The 15,606-nt window shown below is 39.0% G+C and overlaps 2 protein-coding genes across 2 annotated transcripts in view; both read right to left on the bottom strand.

The window, feature by feature from the left end:
• Window positions 1–10,338, bottom strand: part of rpa1 (replication protein A1) — a 32,137-nt gene extending 21,799 nt beyond the window's left edge. Inside the window, exons 1-11 of the mRNA XM_049577171.1 lie at window positions 10,065–10,338; window positions 9,615–9,662; window positions 9,053–9,131; window positions 8,535–8,643; window positions 8,271–8,359; window positions 7,689–7,763; window positions 5,871–5,985; window positions 4,037–4,139; window positions 3,835–3,903; window positions 3,324–3,516; window positions 429–565 (exon numbers count right to left, since the gene is read on the bottom strand). Of these exons, the coding sequence (XP_049433128.1) occupies window positions 429–565; window positions 3,324–3,516; window positions 3,835–3,903; window positions 4,037–4,139; window positions 5,871–5,985; window positions 7,689–7,763; window positions 8,271–8,359; window positions 8,535–8,643; window positions 9,053–9,131; window positions 9,615–9,662; window positions 10,065–10,238 (1,191 nt within the window). The 5' untranslated portion in view covers window positions 10,239–10,338. The remainder of the gene's footprint in view (window positions 1–428; window positions 566–3,323; window positions 3,517–3,834; window positions 3,904–4,036; window positions 4,140–5,870; window positions 5,986–7,688; window positions 7,764–8,270; window positions 8,360–8,534; window positions 8,644–9,052; window positions 9,132–9,614; window positions 9,663–10,064) is intronic.
• A 675-nt stretch (window positions 10,339–11,013) lies between these two features.
• serpinf2b (serpin peptidase inhibitor, clade F (alpha-2 antiplasmin, pigment epithelium derived factor), member 2b) lies at window positions 11,014–15,606 on the bottom strand. The gene is made up of 10 exons (XM_049577175.1): window positions 15,456–15,606; window positions 13,869–13,965; window positions 13,703–13,771; window positions 13,513–13,587; window positions 13,118–13,403; window positions 12,801–12,944; window positions 12,455–12,643; window positions 12,127–12,269; window positions 11,831–12,035; window positions 11,014–11,746 (listed from the first exon to the last, which is right to left on the bottom strand). The coding sequence occupies exons 3-10, from the start codon at window positions 13,754–13,756 to the stop codon at window positions 11,394–11,396; spliced, it is 1,449 nt and encodes a 482-aa protein (XP_049433132.1). The 5' UTR covers window positions 13,757–13,771; window positions 13,869–13,965; window positions 15,456–15,606; the 3' UTR covers window positions 11,014–11,393.

Below are 15,606 nucleotides of genomic sequence, written 5' to 3' on the forward strand. Positions count from 1 at the left end.
TATGCTATAAAAGTGAGTAAATTACATCTTTTCAAGTCAGTTTTGCTTGCCGCGGCTTCAGGGCACTTGGATTACGGAGTTTTATTACATTTTCAAAATGTGGGTTCCATGCACAGCAAGTGTAGCTGTTACTCCGGCTAGCTGTTATCCTCCGATACCCCGAACGCGTTTTGTGGATTAAAAAACTACACTGGACTTCTTGTCGGCATGAAGGTCAGTAAGTACTGTCCGTATTTTCATTCTAAAGTGGCCATTTCCTTTAAGCGTCAGTCACTTAAATAGTTGTTCTCAGATGATAATTTGAACCACAACAAGCATGTCTATGTTTATAAGTTTGGTATTGATTTTAACTACCAATTTAAAAAGCTCCAGAAACAACACTTCTACCCTCCTACACATGATACTCTCCACCTAATGTCTCTACTCACTTCCTCTCCCCACAGTGTCACAGTCACCATCTTCCCAGACATGTCCATCAGGCTGATGGTCCTCTTGGACACTTCTTTGTTGGACTTGGTAGTGAGGCGGGTCACTTCTTCCACACTCTTACACACTCCAATCACATCTGGAACAGAAGACATGAATCAGTGGATTACCAGCAGACACTGGGGCTGTTTTTCTATTCCCAACCTTATGCAGTTTCCAGTCTGTTAAGATTGCATCATTTACTGCTTATTGAGAAGATGATAACCACATAGGTTTAGTTTTCCCAACAAATCCTCCCGATTGTTCACAAATATACATATCATAAATATTGATTGCGGCGTTTTACGCTGGCAGGTCACTCAAGGCCCCGTGGTTTCCAGCACAAATTGGCTCATGGGAAATAAGTGATTCATTCATTTCAAATCAGGCGTGAGGTCACTAGCCTGTGTACCAGGCACTTCCATCCATAATGTAGGAGAGAATCCCCAAAATAGGCTTTAATTGTTTTCTCCTATGCACTTCATCAAGCATACTTTGTTGACTAATGCAATCAAGCATGACAGATGCCAAGCCATTTATTTGTAAAGGTGCAAGAGTGGCATCGCGAGCATTCCACATCATCTATAAACCCCCACTGAGTAAAAGGATTTTAAATGTATTAACCGTGATGAACAAAACGTAACGCTTGATTTGATTTTTGAGAAATTACTCAAACAGCAGTACAAGCCGCAGTCTTCATTATAAGAATTACAAGCAGACTCCTTATTATTACTTCATTTTACCTGTGACAGCAGGTTCTCATTTTCTCATCGGCTCTGCCATAGGGCCCAAAGTCAATCTGCACTACAGGCTATTACTGTCATCAGTATTATTAATACCACTTTTATCTCTCTGCTCGTATACTGTAATTACCGTAACCTCACAGCATATCCGGCTCTACTTTCTGCTACAAACTCTTTTCTCCTCTTATGATAGCTTATTATTGGGTGCTTGGAAACACCTCAGTAGGAGATGGGCTCTGAGATTTGGTTGGTTGGTTGTGCTTTTTGCAATAAACAGGGCTTAAGAGAATTATGATGTGTTTAGGCCTCACACAGCCCAAGCCCTCCATTAAGGAAAACAATGTACACTTAAACACCAGGAATCATAGAGGACATAAGCTTAAGCCACCTGTAGTTTGGTGCACAACACATTACACAACTCAGCCCTCTGCACATAGTTTTAGGGCACTAAATAAATAAGACAACATCAAAACTAATGTCTCATAAAATGGGCAAAATGTGGCTAGCGTTCAATCAGAAAAAAACTGCTGATACTAGACAGATCATCCCACTACAACAATGCAGCAGAGGAACAAACAGAGCCCCCAGCTCTGCCTTGAAAGGGTTTACATGGCCTGATTCTGAGTAATAGATCTGAGACTGTGTGTAGTGGGGCTCTACAGGCTTCTAAATAGCAGAAGTCTAAATCAGTCTCAAATCCTGTTTTGGTCTAACTAGCTGCTTGTATACAATATTTTACCCTGCAAGATAAGACTTTGTTTAGGAGGTGGGGCCGATTGAGAGGAATAAACAGAGCTTCGACTGAAAGGAAAAATCTTATCTAAGGCCCATTAAACAAAATACTTTGAGCTGGCTACAGAGACTACAAGACAAATAGGCATGAACAGATCCAGTGTTTATATTCCTCCACCAAATATTTCAACCTGTTAGGACTGTCGGCTAGATTTATTTAACATCTTACATACTGGTAGTCTGCCTTTCGATGTTTTATTCAGCCATTATCTTTGTTACAACATTGTACTTTGAGGATATAATGCTGACAGTTTCACTCATTTATTCCGTTCACTGTCTCACTCTACGCACCTATAATAATTGCCAGAAGTCTGCAACCTGAACAAAACGATCAGTTCATACCAATTATTACTGATAAATTTCTGTAACTTTCCCATGCCCTGGAGACAAATTTTCATGGCCATACATTATTTGAAACATCTGTGTATAATGTTACATGCAAAATAAGAATAAAAGCCCATACCATGACTTTATTGTTTAAATAAGGCCCAGTCCTACAGCACATGCACTGTAAATGAGCACCTGCATTCCCTACATGCAAATCTCAGAGCTATCTGGTTGTCGGGGCAACCATGACCTGAAAAGCTGGCTTGTGTCGTCACGTGATTTGTAGGAATAACGTTCGTGAGAATTCGCTAATTGGCTAAAATTCACTGCCGTTAGCTCCTTTAACATGGCTAGCTAGCACTGCCGAGCACATGGTTGAAATGTCAAGTGTTTGACTACATAGTTCACATTGTGCACGTCCTGGTTCATGGTCTTTCTCATGTCTTGTACTTGTCAAGTGTAGCTAGACATTAATACATCTGCATTTTCCTGGCACTGCACGAATTTACATCTCAACTACATAGAAGCTGCCACTCAGGTCGGCGTCTAATGTGACCGAAACAGAGAAAAGCATCACATTAGATGGCGTGACTGATGTGCCAGAACATAAATACACATATATATAGTGCATATATACTCTATTGTACAGGCATTTGTAAAGCTAATTGCCTTGAATTTTCAAAAAACTTTCTGGGTTTATTAATTTCTCCAAAACTTCTCCAGGCCTTGAAATTGCTATTTACAAATTCAATGACTTTTCCACAGCCCTTAAAAAAAACTTGAACTATCGGGACACTCATTTTCTGATAAAAACATCAGGGTAGAGCTGAACAGTATGTCATATCTTTGTATACATTGTTAGGGCTGCAGGCTGCTCACTGTGTTCATCTCAAAATACAGGCTGGAAAAATACTGATGGGGTATAGCTGTCTGGGGGTTTAATGACACAGGTAGGCTTCAGAAATGCCTGTGTGGATCATTACTGGTGTCTCTTACCAACGATGGCATCTTTATCTCTGTTCTCCAGGTCACCGATAGACACAAAATCACACTGCACCATGGGAACTTCGCAGCTGTCTTCACAGGGGATGATGCTTGACTCTCCATTGAGAGTCATCTCATAGTCATTCTTCACTGATGTATACTGCTTGTTGGCGATCTTCAGGGAGCCCTTGGAGACGTAGTAGACCTGGCCCATACAGATGGATGAACCACATGTTAATCAGAGATCTGGGGAGCATTTCACCTGACTGAATGGTGCAAACAAGATACAACTTCAGACAGTCACGGGGATCAACAAAGGCTGGCAGATGAGCATAAGCCGCTTATTGTATGGGTACAGTGAAGCCAGATGACTCATTCATAGTCTCTGTGGTTTTAACTCACAAAGTACTGGCAGCTGTTGATAGCACAGTCTGCGGCCAAATCCGACTTTAACGGCACAGTGAAAGACAGTTTTGACAGATAATTAGCAAATACTGAATCATTATCTGGAGGAACGTCTCACCTTGCCAACTTCAATAAGGCTGAAGAACTTGTCCACCTCTTGGTTGAAACCAGTCACTCGTATCTCTCCCTGTAACAAAACAGACAGAGTCTGGTTATTATATTAAAGTGGGTCTGGGACAGTACAGGATTTTCAACTCATGATATCTTGTTGTTTATTTACATAGCATAAAAATTAACACTGAGATCACAATAACACTCACACTCTCATCCACAAGCTCCATGGAGAAGAGTTTGCCATCACCACGAGAGTTGCTCCATGTACGGATGCCACTCTTATTGGTTACACGGGCGCGGACAGTCCACCTAAAGAGAACAGAAAGGTTATTTTTGACTAAGTGACAGGTCTAAAAGTAAGAAACTCAAAAAACAGTTCAAATTGAACACAAACACTGTCTGAAAAAATAGTGCGTATAAGAGCCATACGAACTTAATCAAATTTTTCATGCTGCTGACAATTGTGGCACTTTACACTGCGCTTTATGAACATTATCTGATTAAAAATGACAACTCACTAAATTAACATTACCAAATAACATTTATTTAAAAATTAGAATTACCAGAATATAAAATGTCATCACTTCATTATTTTATCCTTTTAGTTTTAAGTTTTGTCAAAATTAGCATATGAATTCTTGAGTTATGGCCAAAAACACATTGTGTGAGGTCACACTGACCTTGACCTTTGACCACATAATTCTTAACAGTTTATTCTTCAGTCCAAGTGGACATTTGTGTCAAATTTAAAGATATTCCCTTCAGGTGTTCTTGAAATTTCATGTTCACAAGAATGAGACATTTGCAAGGTCACAATGACCTTGACCTTTGATCAGCAAAATCTACTCAGTTCAATGAGTCAAGTCAAGTCAACCTTTGCGCCACATTAGAAGAAATTACCTCAGGGTATTTTTGATACCACGTTCACAAGAGTCAAACAGATGAGGTCACAGTGACCTTGACCTTTGTCCACCAAAATATTCTTTTGGAAATGTGCCTGATTATTACAACAGCATTTTCATTGGGTGAATGCAATCTCATAAAATAATAATTTTAGTAACAGGTTTAACCAACTGGTATCTCTAGCGCCTACTAGTGACAGTAGCAACGTTTAAGTGACTAATCTTGCATTCTCCATCATTTATGTCATTATTGTGATGTTTCAAGAACCTCATTGACCCAGAATGTAACTGTACTTATGCATGTTTTTATTTATTAATTCATGCAGTCTGTTTGTCAACACACAGGAGAGCCTGATGGATACTGCATTTTTGAGGCCAATACTAATATTCATATTTGACAGTTTTAAAAATCAAATAATGATATCAGCTGATAGTAGTTTGCAGTATTTTTTATACAATAGTTTTCTTTCCACATAAACAACCATTTTTAGGCCTCTCATTTTTCCTTTATTTTTTTAAGGCCTAGTGACTGAAATCTGCCCTGAGCAGGACCATTTGCATTTTGCAGGACATTTTAGGGTTGAAAAATAAAGTTGTAGTGCTCACTAGTGGACAAACTATGTCGACAACTTTGGCATTTATGCTCTGCAATCTCTTACGAGCTAACATATATACCAATACCAATATGTCTGCCTTAAGGTAATATTGGCTGACATTACAGGTCATTTTATAGAGTCTGGCTCTAAACAGATAATGCAAAATATATTTCCACTGCTCCTCCCAATAAAATAATATCCAAGGCAGCACAACAAACTAAAGGTTCACAACGGGTTGGCTCAGCACTTCTTGGACAGTTTTGAAAAAATAAACTTTCACATAAGATTAGGGAGAAGGTCTACTGTATAGAATTGTATTAAATTATTGTTTTGCGCCAACCTTGACTTGTCAATGTATATCTTTATTACATGCAATACTCCACATGGTCTGGCTCTTATGAGATTTTTATTTAATTTACTTACACCAGTTTTAATTTATTATAAATGTATGTAGTGATGTGTTGTGACTGTCCCAAACATATCAAATATACCTGGTTTTTGTCATGATGTGACATTTCCCAGTGATTGGGAACTATACTCACTTTGACTGGTAGGGGTTGAGGCTGGCGATCGGCACAATTTTGGAGCTGCCCCCTGGAGTGCTGGGCATAGCAGATGGGTTTTTTTTCCCAAAGTCTCTATTGAAACCCTTTTTCACTGTTGGAGGAATGAAGAGAGAAATAAATGATCCATGAAGAGCAGTGATGGAGAGAAGTCAAGAGTGAGGCACATGCATTATTCATCAGAGAGGAATTACAAAAATCCAATTTCTTTGGATTGCAACTGCTTGATCACTGTAGTTATCTCACTTCATGAGGGAAGTTTCATCAAAGAAAAGCCTAATGACTTAAAGTAAATTTACCACCGTTGGCTCTGGAGTCGAGCGAGAGGATAGACTCCAACAGGAAACAAATCTCGTCAAGCCAAGTTGGTGGAGATGTGTGATCCAGCATTTTGGTGAGAAGGATGATTCACATTTCACAGAATCAGGGCAGAGTGTGAAATGCTATAACAAACTGGAGCTGCTCTTCCCCAGGAGAGCACAGCTGCCTGACTTTGAGATTTTCCGTTTGAACAAGCGCTGCACATTTGATTTGTGTGCGTCTCACGCGGAGGATTAGAGTTCAAAGTGTCCACTTAAGTCCTCCCACTTTGCCAACCACTGCACTTCTGGTAATTAAGCCCCCAGATCAACCAGCACACACAGAGAAATGAACAATGACTGTGCTGATGAGGAGGGTGCTTGCCACAACCTCAATTCCCACACGGCAGATTAGAGGGATGAATACCTGCTATGACACACACTAGAAGACAGAAAAACCCCTCTGACAGCCGGATTGCAAATCTCTCCTGGTCAGAGTTATTTGTGATGCTGCGATCTACTGCTTATCATTGACATGAACAAAGGTGAAGAATAAATGTTTGTTCATGGGGTTAAAATACACTCTCCACGTAGTCTGTGTTGCTTGTTTGTGTATTCCATTGTGCATTCAAAAACAGATAAACACAGTGATTGACAAGCACAGGCAGAGACAGCTACCCATTGACACAGGCTCACAGTCGTTCAAGTTTATGCTACCAAGCACTCACATGAAAAGGGGAACCTCTGGAGAATTGTGAATTGTGTCAATAACACAGTGAAAAAACTCTTGAGAAAGCTAAAAATGAAAATGTTTCTCAACGGGGCTGTCAAAATTACTTGTGTCCTGTAAATCTGTGGGTCACCCAAATTATAGAGAGCAGCAGAGAAATGCTGCCATCTGGTGGTTACATGAACTATTTGTGCACATTTTTCCACTAAATGAAATGTCTACACAAGTTCAGCCATTTCAAAGTCCGCATTAAATTAAAAAAAAAAAAAAGGAATTTTCCAGTTTTAATCCTGTGTGCTTTCTGTTTCAAAATTCTGATGACTCATCCTGCATTCAGAGGCATTTACAAAATTTCATCAAATCAAATCAACTTTCTGTGATTAACAAGCCACAACCGGTCATATAAAACCACACTTCACCATGTGTGTTAGTTGTGGTAGCATTATGGAGAGTGATAGAGAGAGATGAGTGTTTGGGTATCTGTGGGCAAATCATTTGTTTTCACTTCCAAAACAAACAACGTGGCTAAGGCCTAACTCATGCACTTCTTCCTCGTTCTCCTCCTGATCTAACAGCAAGGGAAGTGTGTGTGGAGCAGCAGACTCTGCTGTAGCTTCGCATAGTGCAGCACTCTAGGCCTACCCACTTTTTAGCAGTCCAATAAATTGCTCAGCATTTGATTTAAATCCCTCCTATAACTGCACACCACTCAAATATTTTCTTTTCACTGGGACTTCAATTCCTGTTAAATCTAAAACTTGCGTTCACCTTCATTTGTGTTTTGCTGCTGTAGTGGAGGGCGGATCTCAGGGACTGGTGCAGACTGTGGGGCTTTGACTTGACCTGCAGAGAAGTTTTGACATCAGTATCATCCCGCAGTGACACTTCGAACCATATATAAGACGAATGTATATGCAATAGTGTTGCCACAGTACTGAAATTTCTAACTTCGATACAATACCTTGAAAAATATAATTACTTTTTTTGATGCCATGGGAAAAAAAATTTACATTGAGGGGATACAATTTAAACATTTTCATTCAAAGATAAATAAAACCATGCTGTAACCTGATGTCAATGACAACTTTTCTTTTCTTGGCTAGTAGCAGAGAACAGCATAATAGCGGTAAATATTAACACTAAGAGAACGAGAAATTCTGGCTGGTACCACTGTACTGACACGGTTTCAAATATTAAGAATCAATATATATAGATAAATCAATATTTTTGACAACACTAATATGTAAACATACATCTCGCCTCATAAACACATTCAGTGAGCATTGCTTCAAGACAAACATGATTTTTCAGTAAGCAGCAAACATTACGAAATGTGTTTTGGAGGCTTACCATCAGTGTAAGGAGTAGGATCACCTATTCTTCCAGCAACTTCTTCAGCAGGCTTAACGACTTCTATTTCCAAAATGATTACCACTCGTCTGTAATGAGACATCACAATTAACTGCAGAATGTAGCACTGTATCCATGCATTGTGGAGGATAATTACTAAATACGCTCACTATAGTCAACACAATTATGCAGATAATGGCCAAAGTCTCGATAGGAAGATAAGAAATGAGTTAAAAAACAAAAAAACAAAACAAAACTGCATACCGTTTATCCTTCAGTATGTTTGTCACATGTTTCTTCAGAATGCAGATGCAGTTCGGGGCCAGTCGGTTTTCTTCAGCCATGTAGTTCAGCTGCGTTGAGAGCATGAAGGCTGCAAAGGTGTAGAAAAGTGACAATTCAGTTAAAGGGCTCTTGAAAATAACTGCTCCTAAACAGCTGTAGTCTTCAACACCATTGCACATTTAGTGTCTAATAAAAAATTTAAATAGCAGCCACATTCACATTTTAATGAGATAATATTAATTAAGGTAATCTAACAAAGAGAGGAATCTGAGGAAGATGGTTTACTGTCTGAGTACTGGCATCCACATTAATATAAAACTGAATCTAAATATCAGTCACAACAATTAACAATAATTTGCAATAACTTGCTTTACAAATCACATCGTCTGTCATGGAGCCAAATCTGTTTTCCTGTATTAATGTGGTAGCTGCGTTGGAGGGAAATAAGTACTCCACTATGTATCAAAAGAAATCATAACAAAAATAAACAAACATACAGGACAGAGTGTGCACTCCATCGCTCATCATCACCCGAAAGCGAGCTGGACCATTTCCTCCATCGATCTTCCGAATGTTCTGAAAGGTGATATAAGTCAAACTGTTAAAGCAATCCTTTCATTTAGATGTGATGACTGGTGCATTCAAGACTTAAAGTGCATATCAGTCATTTCCTTTGCCAGCCCCTTGTCTTTCTTTTGTACATAAAACTCTTTACTTCTCATAAAGTGAGCTGCATCATGTCTGGACTTGTTCCCTGAAGTGTCCATTGTTGTTGAGACCCCACTGCACTGTGTGGAAATACTTCAAATACTTTGGTATTTATGAAATGTGTGTCATATGAAATGTAACGTTAGTGTGTCCAGTTTTGGTTTACAGAATGCTTCCTACGTCTAGGTAAGAGGTGGAGACAATAGGGATATGTGTGTTTGTGGTGTCAATCTTAGCTTGATAAATTGTTACTACATACAGGATGAATTAAGTCAGTGGGTCAGCAGGGATGTAAAGGTGAAGCAGTAATGTTAAGGAAAGATTTCATGATACTGGTTCTTTGTTACTCACCACACACTGCAGCACTGCGTCATTGCCACCGGTGCCATTTGATAGAGCCTGGAAACACAAATAGCTAGCTTAATTACTGCGTTTATGCTAACTAGCTTTAGCCGTTTGTCAAGTTATATATTTGACCATGTTAAAAGGTAAAAACATTTAGAAAACCATTTCTTTCTTTCGTTCTTTCTTTCTTTCTTCCAATGACAATTCAAAGTAATTATCTAACATTAGAGTTCAATTTCTACTCTGACAACAGCGAAGTAGCTACATTTTGTCAGTTAAGCTGACTAATGCTAACGTTCTTATTTTGACCTCTGCCGTTGGTTATATTACAAACTGTAAAGTTACATCAGCTGCAAACAAGTGACTGCTAGCTTCTCTAGCTGAACAAAGAATGCACGTTCTCGTTTTGAAATTCATATTTTAGTGTCATAGTTATACTGAAAAGATTATCCTTACCACTATGGCACCCTCTGAGAGCTTTGTCATGTTTGCGAGGAGGTGATTTAGCCTCAAAAAGACGACTTTAATACAAAATGTCAGACAGACAGCTCTGCGTGTCCACCACTGACAGTACTCCGGGAGTTGTGTCGCTGGCGCCAACAGCTTGTACAAACGCGCGAAGCGTCGCATTTGCTGCTACAGTTTCCGGTTCCGGTCACAGATCTGACTTCAGTTTGCAGCCAGTCAGCACCGTGAATGTATCGGCTTGGAAACGCTGTAAGACTGACCGGAGACCAGTTACATGAATCTCAGCGCCAAGCATGTCGTGACGTCAGGCGCTTAGTACGATGCGTTTAGAGCCAGAGGAAAATAGGAGATTTCAGACTCCGCCATAACTCATATCTTCGAAAGGATGTAAACAAAAACTTAGACAGCCGTATTTTGGAAATTATTGGTTTGAAACTTTTTAAATGATCGCATGTTTTTGTTAATGAGGTCATCACACTAATATAAGAATAATTACCTCATAGATAGATATGATCTTAAAAAGATATATGTGCATATATGTGCAAGAAGTAACCTTTTCCCTTAATTATTTTATCGCAGGCTCTTCCTGTGTAAATACAATATTAGATGTAGAGGACAAATTGATAACAACACATTAAAAAATAATGGCTGCGAAAAATAAGATTTTACTGAAATATGTATATGAAGTACCTGCGATTCCCATAGTTTTAATGCAGTCATTTAATGTTGCACCACAGACAGCAGGACAAAACAAGTGGGCTAGGACCAGGTTATTTTCCAAATTACAGGTAACTCCATTAGCTAATCACTGGGATTTAGATATTTAGGTATGTTAAATTGTCCTCTTTGTATAATCTTTCCTTAGTTTCACCAAGCTTCAGATTACATCAGCAGTTTTTTAATTCAAGAAGACAATAAAACTCATAACCTTGACATGTTGTGATTCAAATATATTCAGTTTATTAGTCCATTGGGTGCAATCTCGAAAAATTCAACTACATACAAAAGTAAAGCTGTGTCATTGGCCTTACATTTCATACCTTGAAAATTTAAAGTGTTACTAAATATAATCTTGAGAGTTGCTTGACCAGTTCATCTAATACAGCAAAACTGTAATTTGTTAAAGAAACATTTGTTTTTTACATGGAATACTGAGCTCCTCAGTGTGTCTTTTCTTGATTGAAATAAGGACACAAATGAAGCATCTGTTCTCACACATACATTTGATCCAGCTAAGAAATGTTGTACATTTAATCTGTACAACTGTAGAGATCTTGGTCTGGGTTTTCCATGGGACAGTAGTGCAGGTATTAGTCCCTACTTAGGTGGGCCTCCAAATGTGCCAAGCTGATTCTTATCAAATGGGAATCCCACTTTATCTTTGCTTCCAAGTCCTCCTCTCTGCAAGATAGGAGCTCCAGGATTTGGGTTGTTAATGACCCCCATGAAAATCGGCACTTGAGTCTTATCATCCATAAGGGCAAAGAAGAAAGGTTGGCTGAGGTGGAATACAGGGTTGGATGCCCGTGAGATGACCACAGTGGTGGCTGCAGCAGCCTCCGCACCCTCCTCATTTATCTCCATGGTGGACTTGTGCATCACACTGGAGACCAGCAGGGGGCCGTCTGCTATCTCAGCCAGGTTGGGACTGGAAAACATCCCTCCGAGGCCTAAAACAGAGCAGGGGGACAGGGTCAATTCAAGTCTGTCTGTAGCATGCTCAAAAAAGACCATGGGATATTATGAGGTCTTACCTAATTTGGTAAAAACATCCTGCAGTTCTTGACCATACTCCAACTTAAATTTGGGGACTTTAACTTGAACAGCCCTCTCCTTTGGCAGACGACGATACAGGTCCGAGATATTCAGCTTTGCGGAAAGTGAAGACAAATTCACCTGGCCAGACATGGGCATGACTACCAACAAGTTCATGGACTTCTGGAATGGGAAGCTCGCTACCTGCGCAGGAAGACGAAACAGTGTTGTAATGAAATGGAGGTTATGTCGGGTATTTTTTTTGACAGTGTATAGTGATGACACTGTATTTTACCTGAGCCTCCAGTTCGTTATCAGTAAATAAACTCAAGGGATGTTTGGCATCTTCCATCACTTCAACATCAACCATGTGCTTGTCATCAAGGTAGAACACACCTCTTGAGGTAAAGCGCGGGTCAAATCGACTTTTCCACTCTCCTGCAGGTAATATGGGGTCTGAGTTTTAGTTGACAGCACTATTCAAACATTCAGTAGCTAATGAAAAAGAAAATTTGCAAACACAGGAGATTTCATTGGTTTCCATTGGGATCTTGGCAAATAAGTATTCTCAGCAAATTTTATTTAGAAAAGAGACTAATTATATGAAGATGGTAACATTTTACCCTTGAAGTGGACGGCATTAATGAGCATGAGGAGCACATTCGGCGGCAAAGCGGACAGGAAGTCAGTCATCTTTCTGTTTGTTGCATTCTCTACCCAGGCGTTTATCTGTTGCAGGCTTTCCAGGACTGCTGGCTCTGAGTCATATAACCGCTGAGATTCATGGACAAAGTCTGGCTTTGGCTCAAACCCTAAAACAAATAATAAACACACACTCTTTCAGCTCTATTTCTCTCAAATCTGCTCTTTTAGGTCAGCACAAATTAGTGAGAGAAGTGATGAGATGTAAGTGTTTTCTGTGTGGTCTAAACTTTTACTGTAGTTGAAAGTTATTTGCTGGGAAGTAACCTTGGCGCAGGAAGATACGAGTGGCAATTTGCAGGTCATTGTTTCTGAGCTGCTCTAAGACATTGTGCAGAGATTCGTGGTAACAGGGGAGCGTGTTTTCATGGAGATGATGCATCAGCAGCTCCTCTGTCTCATTTACTGCACCTGTAAAGGGAGAGGGATGCAATAATTGGATGAGAGCGGCAGCAGTCTCCAGACGACTATAAACTTGGGCAAATTGTTGACACAATTCATCAAATGTGGTAATTGCATGTTTGTGAAGAGCAAGCTGTTTAGATCCAGTGTGTCATATAAATGCTGCATCAGGACATGCATACCTAAAGCCAGTTGGGAGAGTGCTAATGATATGCTGAAAGGAGATATGATGACATTTGGCTGCTCTGGCGTTGACTCCAGGTTCTGCAGCAGCTGCACACCCAGTTTCTGAATGGCTGCAGCGACTGCTTCCCTGGACTGTAGGCTTTGGGCGGCAGACGGACAAACTTCATCTTGCTCTTCCTCCGATGAGCTCCCATTGGGCCTACTAGTTATGGTTGTTGCAGTTACTGGTGCTTCTGTCGTATTAGCACTTCCTGGTTGTGCTGTACTTTCATTTTTTACTTTCTAAAGGCAGGAATGTGACAAAAATTTAAGTACAAGGACATTTTCCAAATTGTGACACAAGCACAAGGAGAGATAAAAAAAACCTTCCAAACTGTGTTTTGCCTCTAACCTCTATGGGATGGCTGGGCATCAAAGGAATGAGAGGCACCAAAGGGATCGATTCCTTTTCTTCCACCTCAACACTCTGTCGAGAAGAAAGGTATTATAAAACAATCTATACAAGCATTATATAATCAGCACAGATTATAGTTATTTAGCATGATCTTAAAAGTGATTTATAAGGAATTCCAGTGCTTTACAGTGACTCCTTGGCTGCAGAGACAGATCAACAGGAGTGTCAGAGGAAGGTCCATGTCCTTAGAATGTAACTGGAAATGAGAGAAATCATGTTTGCTGAAAAACAACCCATACAAATTAAGAAATATATACCTGTCATAGTCAAATCTCTTGAAGCACAACACTCACCTTTTGTTTATAGTTTCTCTGCTGTATTGTCGGCAGGTCTCAAAAACTTTGGTACTACTTAGTCGCCCTCTTTTTAAGGAGCCCTGCCTAAATATGCCTAAAACATGGGAGTCACACAAAATGGGCAACATTCTTTTAAAATTCTCACATATCACAGAACAGAGAGGAAAATAAGTTGCACCAAAGTTGGAAGGTTCTTAACCATCCAAATCAGCTCTTACTCAGATATGCTGAATGATGACACTTTATATCAATAAACCCTTAACAAAGTAAATATGACTGTCCAGAGTGTCTGCAGTGGTATTACAGGAAACATTTGTGATGATGTAAATGCCATGTCAGCAGCAGTGGTGGAAGAAACAGTCAGATCCTTTACCTAAGTAAAAGTAGATCACACTTTAAAAATACTGTTAATAGTAAAAGTCCTGCACTGAAAATTAGGTATGTTAGTACCATTAAACGTTAAAGTGATCAATGCAAAATAACATAAAGAAATTTAATATGGTTGAATAATTAAACTTATTAAAAGTTAAAGTAGTAGGTCCATATAATTTAGAAGCTGGAACCATAAAAAAATTTCCCATTGAAAATAACAAACAATTATCAAAATAGTTGTCAGTCATTTTGTGTTAATTCAATGCTTTGTGTGCAAAACTCTTCATTTGTAAAATAACTAGTAACTTAAGTTATCAAATGATTGCAGTGGAGTAAAATGTATATGTCTGTAGTGTAGTGAAGTAGAATCAGGGGTATGAGATTCAAATACTTAGGTAAAGTATAAGTAACTGTAATTTGCACCTAAGTACAGCACTTGAATAAATGTGCTTAGTTACATTCAAGAGGGAAGCATAGTAACTGAAACTAAAATGGTCATAAAAGCAGTGCTCTTTTGTCTCATCAAGTACATCTGTGTGATCTCTGTGTGAGGCCTGCTGACCAATGCATCTACAAGCAAAATATAAGCTGTTCAGAATGATCCAATCATTATAATGACTTGAAAACAGTCTTAATATGATTTTCATGCATTTTTTTTTTACTACAATTTAAAACTTGTAAATATTTTTTCTTATCTAAGAGAAGAGCAAAGTAAGAAAACATTTGAGAATTCCAGGAATCAATGGGTATTAACAAAATAAGAACAAATCGTGGATCCATCAAAAAATAAAGGAAGTTCGTTCTTATGTCCCTTCCTGTCCGAGGCCCAGGAAAAAGCAAAGGATGTGCTTTCAGCAGATACTGAAGCTGTCTTAAACAGCATCCTAATATTACAAATTTATTGTTCAATTAAACATTGTTACAGGACTATATACACTTTGAGGGACCAAAATCAGAAAAAGCATTTTGAGTTTCAGTGCAGCGTGATGTCATCAAGGATTTCTGTGTTCAAATAAACAAAGTATCCAAATACAAAAAATAAAATGCAGTTTAAGAAGTGTGAATTATTAGCTAGTAGAGCCGTAGCCCCCTATGCAGACCTTACAGACATGAAAAATCCATGAATAACTGACTGGCATTTTGCATATTCCACCACATATTCAAATGTACCATAGGAACCCAATACATTTATTAAAATAAATTTGATCTTACCTTAAGGTTAAATTAGAAAAAACTTGCTGCCTTGTCCAAAAAAGGAGCGACTAAGTGACTGTGGATGGCAGAATTCCTGACAGTAAAAGATTGGCACTTGCTCAGCAAACAGTTAAACATCAACTTACATTGATTGGGGCCTCATTTAAGC

The sequence above is a fragment of the Epinephelus fuscoguttatus genome, linkage group LG5, assembly GCF_011397635.1.
Source record: "Epinephelus fuscoguttatus linkage group LG5, E.fuscoguttatus.final_Chr_v1".
Lineage (NCBI taxonomy): Eukaryota > Metazoa > Chordata > Actinopteri > Perciformes > Serranidae > Epinephelus > Epinephelus fuscoguttatus.

Bases quoted from the DNA above. Each gene is read 5' to 3' on its own strand.
- serpinf2b (XM_049577175.1), bottom strand. From the start codon at position 13,756: ATGGACCTTCCTCTGACACTCCTGTTGATCTGTCTCTGCAGCCAAGGA. The intron at 12,945-13,117 runs GTATGCATGTCC...CTCCCTTTACAG, and splicing joins ACTCTCCCAACTGGCTTTAG to GTGCAGTAAATGAGACAGAG. The intron at 11,747-11,830 runs GTAAGACCTCAT...GCTCTGTTTTAG, and splicing joins GGATGTTTTTACCAAATTAG to GCCTCGGAGGGATGTTTTCC.